Genomic DNA, 7,855 nt, shown 5'->3' with positions numbered 1-7,855 from the left:
TGTAATAAAATGGTATTGGTTTATTGCATTTTGTGCTGACAAATCTATAAAATGGAACGGGTATCGCCAGAAGCCATAGAGATAAGCATTTGAAATGTAAGATAAAACTACTTTTTCCTCTTTTTTTTTTTTTTTAATGTACCATGAATCACAATAGAGAATACATGTCTTTTTTTTTGTTTTGTTTTTTTTGTTTAGAATATTTAACTTACACTGACACAAAAAATAAACACCTCCACACTAACTGTATTTGATTTATTTACACATAGCCCCCCTCCCACCCTCGCCCATAACCACCCCCCCCCCCAGCAGTTACAAGTGCACATGTACACACACACACACTCCCACAGAACTGAAAGGAACACACTACGGCTTTACCATAAGACTAGGTACAGTATCAAGGAAAAGTCATGAACGCTTCAGAATGAAAGAACATTTTTCTTATTAGTGAAATTTGATACAGGTGTGTCTTTGTGTGTATGCTGTATATATATATCATCTACATCCCATACATGTTTTTTTTTTTTCTTTTTTTTTTTCTCCAAGCATCCGTACAAAATGTTTCCCACATGTCCAGTGAATTAAAAACAAGTCTGGACAGTGACAAGGTTCTTCTGGAGGGGAGGTACTTGCTTAAATGAAATACCGAAAAATTAATTTTGGGAAATATTCGTTAAATGAGAAGATTTAATATCATTCATGTCTGTCAGTTAAATATGAAGCTGCAGCAGGCTAACGTAGCTCAGCACAAAGACTGGAAACCGAAACGACGAGCCCGAGCCTGTCCAACGGGGAACTATCGGGCGTCCCCGAAGCTCCATACTCAAAATGTCATTTAAAACATACAAAAAACAAAGTTTAAAAACGGCAAAACACTCTTTTCTTTTTTTTTTTCTTGTTTAATGAGGGGGTTTTGTTCCAGACTATTTCTTGGTCAGGACCAGCAACTCACCGAGACCAAGATAAAAGTCTGTAAAACAGCTTCCTGTCGTTTCTACGCGTCAGTTTTTGTAAAGATAAAACAAGAAAAGATGTGATGTAATTACGAGCTCCAGAGACGCCGGTAGGTGGATGAAGTTATTTTTGAACAGAGCCGGGGGAACCGTTTCCAGTCTGTGTGCTTGTGTTCAACAAGGAAGTTCCCAAAACATTAAAAAAAAAAAAAAAAAAAGGTCATTTGTATGCCTACGTAGATCCGCTTTAGAGATTTGGAAATATTCAGATTCAACACACTGTATTGATCCACAGCTGGTGTCTGAAAAGAGGTAAATCAGCAGACACACTCACTTTCCAAACAACTTCCATTCAACAAAATTTGCAGGCATCTCTTCGAATACTTTGGCACGTCCGACGTTCTTTGTTTTCACCTTGTTCCGAAACAATATTTTCATTTAACTGATAATTGCTACAAACCATTGTCAGAGGGTGAACAGTGTTTACTTGTCTGCATCTAATTCACTGGAGCACACGTTTTCACACTCATTTATGTAGTTAACTGAAATACACTTTGGTAATCATCTCATCTGCAGGTAATATTTGACACAAAGAGAGGACCTTTGTCAACAGATCTACCATAAAAAATAGAATCTTGTACTATAATAATGTTTTTTTTTTTTTTTTTTATCTTGGATACAACGATTGGCCGATCTTAAGGAAAGAAAAAAAAAATATCAAGAGTATAGGAAATAAAAGGTGCTAACCGATATAAACAAAATACTTTTATACCACAAACACCCAATATATTTTCAATACACCTTTGTTCAGGGTAGTTGCATGCATGCACTGAGTTACACGACATAACTGGACTGGGGCTCTGCTCGCACTGCACGGGATCGCCCCTCCAGTTTTTCTGATCTGACTCCCAGAGAGAGATCGACTGCGAGAAACGGAAGTGCAGCTGCTGCGCGACCTCCAACATCAGGCACATCTGTCTGCCTGGTGCTTCTGGGAGGATGAAAGGTATGATCTTATGTCAGCTACAGACTGTTTGCCCTCAATATTCTGGGATTAGGTTGTTTTTGTTTTTTTGTTGTTGTTGTATTTCTCTGTTGGTGTTTTAACAGGATAGCCTCCTCAACCCCGGTAACAGATGTGTTTCAGAGCCCTTAATATCCATTTAAGGATGGAGACTTGAGTAATGATCACCGGCAAGTTTGTCTCGTGCTACAGTTGTGCAGGCGAAGGATCTGATCTAAACCATGGAGATCAGCTGGGGAGGGGGGAGGGTGGGGTGGGGTGGGGGTGGTGGAGAGGGACGGTGCTGACATCGAAGTCGACCCATCTCGTGTCGTCCGAGCAGAGCCGGTACCAGAATTGGAAGCGCGAGTTTTATATTCTTTGATCATTTTTCAGAATTATACTGCAATCACATTTAAAATACAGAGCTGGGGGTGGATTCTGTGGCTGGGATGGGGGAGACCAGGGGAGGGGGGGGGGGGGTTTCTGGAGGGGGTGGGTGGGGGGCAGATGGGAGGGAGGAGGAGGGTTGGAGAGGGGATTCTGGGAAGGCTCACCTCACAGATCGAGTGACAAGCACTATAAATTTAACAGTTACTATTATTCTTTTAAAGAAGTTTGGCAAGAGAAAGGAAAAGAGTGTGATGCATGCGAAAAACGTTCAAGACAAACGCTGAAATAATAAGACGTAAACAAAACCAGCAGGTAGATCTCTGGATTACTGCAGTTCAAAACTGCTGCAACATGATAGGAATTAATCACATATTTTTTTTTTTTTTTTATATAGTCTGAGTTGTCAGACCGCCACAGCTGGCTGTAATACACTGATGTGCCACCGGAGGTCACTGCGGGATCGAGTCTGTGCAGTCACGTCGGCCAGACTGATCCGCTCACAGCCCCCCCTCCCCCCCCCCTCTCGGTGTAAAGTGCTTCACTGTCTCAGCCACGTTTGGGTTCAACCGTTTAGATCTTTATGGTCATTAAGACCTGGTGACAAACATTCTGATAAAGCGAGTGACTGCTGACACTTCCAGCTATTTATATGAAATAAAAACTGTGACAAAATGAGAAAAAAAAATAAAATAAAAGTGAGAACAATATTGCACATAGTCTAACAAAACTCTAAGACTTTGTCCACAGTGATAGAACAGTGTACAACAAAAGACAACACTAGTAGGTTACAGTGTCTCTGACTTAAGTGATAAATATATTTACAAAGGTGAAATGACCATTCCTAAGGCCTGTCTATTTGCAAACTCAAAATCTCCTATTACGTTACGTAAGACTACTTGAGCAAGATTGAAACAAGTAACAATTATAATTAACTCATACTTTGTCTTAGTTTTTGCAAAAAGACTTGTTTTTCAAGGTCTACATCGAGTTCTCAAAACGTGTAACTCATTGAGAACATTTGACAACCTCCTCCTCCTCCTCCTCCTCCCCCCCCCCCCCACACACACACACACTCTGCACCTTGAACATGTAAGTCATCACTATAGAAACCACTAAAACAAATATTGCCACATAGTACCATGCAAACAGCAATTATAAAACATTTATAATTCAATAAATAAATTCATTTTCAATAAACGTCTCCAATAAACATCAGATAATTGTTTTTTTCTTTTGAATAAATTTAAAAGGCTCAGTTGATGCAGGCAATGTTGTAGAGACAATCCTAAAATTAACTGTGTTCTTCAAAAAGTGGCGTGAGCGTTAAACAAACCCCTTTTTTTTTTGTCGGCGTTACGCGTGACGAGCACATCAAAGAAAAGACTCGCGATTTGGCACCCCGCGTGGCTGCCCGTTAAGTATCACAGGTGGCAAAGGTAGGCAGGCGTGTTCAAAATTTGCAAACGTTCTTCAAATAAACCAGAAGTTGTAACATTTTGGCAATTTCTCTCCGTTTCTTAAAATACTCTACATAAATTAAAAATCTTGTTACTTTAAAATGTATTCACTTTAGTCGTGGGATTAAAGATAGAAATAATCTAGAGATTTTTATTTTTTATTTTTTAGAAAGAGAATAAAAGGGTGGAGGATTTGCCCTCGGGTGTAATATTGCATCAAGGTACTCAGTATAGTTTTCTAATAAAACAGAAAGCTAACCCTTTCCAGAGTTCACAGGCCAAATGTATACAGGTACAGCCTCGTCTTGTTAGATAACCACCGCCGCCACTGATATGTATGTCTATACCCTTTTTCACTTGATCTTTAATGTTGCTTTAGTCATCTCTATTTACAGTACAAATAAATCTATAGATATTAGCAGCATTCACAACATATGGTCCGACATTCAAGCAACACTAAAAACATTTAATACTGTTTTTAAATAGTTCTAGAAACTAGTTTGTTTTGCTTCCCTATATAATGTATATACTGTATATATATACGTGTTTATTTATATTTAGATTTCTACTACAAGTGCAAATGACCAAAAACAGTTTCTCTGAGAAAAGAAACGGGACTAAACAAAGTAAAGTGACAGCTGTCCTTGGTCAGAGTGAGATGATTCTGGATTTTATAAGACTTACGAAATCTACATATACAAAATATATGTGTAAAAAAATAAATAACATGATCACATGAGTCCGGATTCCAGCTATTGCACATTCCTTCCGAGATGCACTTTTTCAAACCTAAATTAGGATTTGCTCGCAGAGTCATTCAGACGGGGACGTGAGTGGCTCAAATCTTAAACCAATCTCGGGGGGGGATATAAAATCTCACTGGAGAGTCTACTGCATAGAGTTCCTTCTTGTGGACAAAGTGAGTTTGGTAGCTACAGAAGCCATCGTCCTCTCTATCTGTTGAGACTGGACCCTATAGATAAATAATCAATAGATGCTCAGGGCCTCGGTAAGAGCACATACTTCATCAGCTGGGTGTTTAATGGAGGCCTGATCATCCAGTCTTTACTTAATCTCTAGGGTGACTTTCCAATGATAGTGTCATCGCTATACTAGTTTCATGTAGACCATTTTTTTTTTTTATTTTTATTTTTTTTTTTTTTAAGCACACTTTGTTCTTTCTGATTTTATCAATAGAATTGTGTTTACTATTTCTCTTTGAAAAATACTTTGATATGGCACATTTCATGTATTTAAATTTGGCAAAACAACGGTGATGATATATATTTGAGAATAAATCAAAATGATATACAACTATTTCATCAATATGTGTAACTTCTGTCTATAAACATAAATACATATTTGATCTCTAGATGAAAAAATAACATTTAGCATTTTCTTTTTTTTTATCTTGATGAACTTGACGAAATCATCAAAATTTCACTTGTTGCACAGTGGTGGACAGTGCAGGTGCAGTGCTTTGTCGAGGTTACAATGACGGTTACCATAGTGACAGGAGCCTATGCCATCCAATAAATAAATCCAATAAATAAATATTATTATTTTTTTTAAAAACAGCATTTTTGAGCTGTCCCTCTGAGCGAAGGAACATTTTCTCTCCACTAGAAGCTTTTTAGTATGTCACAAAAATACTACACTCATACTGAACAACGCGTCAGAGCTTGTACATTATTTACAGTGAACCACAGGAGGGTCGAGGGGTGCTGGCGATGATAATCTCCTCGGGGTGGGGTGGGGTGGGGGTCTTTGTACCGTCTCCCCACTCCGCTGTCACGCCAGCCGTCTGCTAGGAAACGCACTATTCACAGTATAATTACGTGTCAATCTCTACAAACTAAGCTAGCCTTGTATTTTTTTTTTTTTTTTTTTTGGCACTAACAGTGGCCACGGGGATAAACAGCCACTAAGAGATGAGTTGAGAGGAGGGCAGGTGTAGAAACGGTGATGGCGGTAACAGAACGAGCGGAGTAGAAACACACAGTTGGTAGGGTGTCATGCTGAAGGAGGTTCAAGATAATACTGCAGGTTACGTCCACATGCCATTTCAGTCTTCGTCCGACATCAACGTGAATTTCACAGTTCATACTTCACAGCTATGTTCTCCTCCTTCTTCCAGCTGGTGGTCCGTTACCGTGGGTAGCGGTGTCTTTTTTTTTTTTGCCTTGAACGATTATTCACATCGGAGACGACAGGCCTGAACGCTGCGGGAGGTGTCCGATCACCACGAGGGAACTAAACAGACAGTCCTAGTCTGAGCTCATTTCAGCCGGCTCTCGGTCTTTTCGAGCAGAAGCCGCGTCTATGCCACACTTGGGTTTAAAAATAAAGAAAGAAAGAAAGAAAGAAAGAAAGAAAGAAAGAATATCTGCAGAGATTAAAACAAAGACAGACACGTACATGCATGTGCGCTCACACCTCAGCTAAGAACCCGCGCCCACCAACGCCACCACCTCCACCTCCTCCTCCTCCTCCTCGACCGAGTGACTGCGACTCAATGAGAGTTACTACAGTAGATTACAGACCAGCGAAGGAAAAAAAAAAAAGGTCTCTTTAAGGAACAAATCTAGATAGCATCTAATTTAGTCTAGAGCCTACAACAGCCATAGTAGCTTTACTGGACAAGAGAGAAAGGTTGAGTAGCTGAGCATGTGGTACTGCTCATCGGGCCTGCGGGGGACGGAGCAGGGGGGACGGGGGACGGGGGGGGCGTGCTGCGCTGAGCCGGGCCGTCGGTCGGGTGCGAGAGGACTATCTTACAGAAATAAACGGTTAGAGCGACACGGTAATGAGGCAGCGTTGATGAGAGGGCGGGAAGTACAGGTGGCTGGAACCGGGGGGGAAGGGGGGGGGGGGAGTGGTCATTTGGGGTGGGGGTGGGGGGGTGGAAACGACAACTGCTCTTTCAGGAGTAGATAGTGATGACCTCGCGGCCGCCTCCGCGGACCAGGAGAACCCGGTTGAGGCCGTCAGTGAGAACCTCGAGGAACTCCATGTCTGGGAGAAAGAAGTTAAGGAAACTAGAGGAAGGCAAAGACGTGTGGCTTCAAGAAAATGCTCATTCAGAATCAGAATCAGAATCGCTTCATTGGCCATGTATGTTGACATACACAAGGAATTTGACTCTCTCAGCGTCCAAAAAAACCCGAAACAGATAGACATAAATAGTCATATAAAAACATAAATAGACATATTTACAGGATCAAATCAACAAAAACACAAAAAGTAAGAGAGAGCAAAGTACTGAGGATGCCACCCGCGGCGCCATCTTGTCATTCCCTTCACTTTTAACACACTATATTGGATTATAAGTGCAATTTTAAAAGACTAAAGTTGACACTTTTGCCCATCAGTCTGGAAAAGTACTCAAACATTTTTTAGGACATTGTGGAAGCTCTTTTGGCAGCTTTAAATAGTTTTGGGTAAATCTCCACAAGCTTTGAAACATGGATTTGGGCAGTTTATCCTTTCCAATCTGACAGATTGGATGGAAAGAGTCTGTGAGCTGCCACTTTCACGATCTATTGCTGGAAATGTTTTATGGGGTTTAAGTCTGGACTTTTTACTGGAACACACCAGTATTATTTTGGCTCTCTGTTGTGCTGATAGCAAACCTTCAAATCTAAAGTCTCGGGTTGTGTGCATTCATGGATCAGGATTTCTTTAAAGACCTCTGTATTTGGTAGCATTTGTCTTTCCTTCAGCTCTGACCGGTCTCCCCTTACCATGATACTACCGCCACCATGCATCGCTGCAGGAGAGGTATTATCAGGTGATGAGCAGCGCCTGGTGTTCGGTAGTCTCGCGCAGCTGACCAATCTCCACCTCGTCAATCTTTAATCAGGTCGGTTTCCGTTTAGCTGCTCTATAATAAAGCCCTGATTGATGGAGGGCTGCTGAGGTGGTCACCCTTTTCTCGGGTTGTCTTATCTCCTAAAGGAGCCCTGAAGCTCTGCTGAAGTGACTGTTGGATTCTTAGTCATGCTTTGTCACTCAAAGTCACTTAGCTCTGTTACTCAGTTGGCCAGCGA

At 41.0% G+C, this 7,855-nt stretch overlaps 1 protein-coding gene across 3 annotated transcripts in view; it reads right to left on the bottom strand.

Moving 5' to 3' along the window:
• The window catches only part of slc12a5a (solute carrier family 12 member 5a), a 150,423-nt gene continuing 142,568 nt past the window's right edge, over positions 1-7,855 (bottom strand). For all 3 annotated transcript variants that reach the window (XM_069148152.1, XM_069148160.1, XM_069148170.1), the window contains exon 26: positions 1-6,821. In XM_069148152.1, coding sequence (XP_069004253.1) covers positions 6,730-6,821 — 92 coding nt within the window. In that variant the 3' untranslated portion in view covers positions 1-6,729. The remainder of the gene's footprint in view (positions 6,822-7,855) is intronic.

The sequence above is a fragment of the Embiotoca jacksoni genome, unplaced genomic scaffold (assembly GCF_022577435.1).
Source record: "Embiotoca jacksoni isolate LCO1_2020_lvr unplaced genomic scaffold, fEmbJac1.0.p SCAF_1, whole genome shotgun sequence".
In the NCBI taxonomy this organism is placed as follows: Eukaryota; Metazoa; Chordata; class Actinopteri; family Embiotocidae; genus Embiotoca; species Embiotoca jacksoni.
Note: the sequence above shows the minus strand (reverse complement) of the source record. Positions and strands in the feature narration are given on the sequence as shown.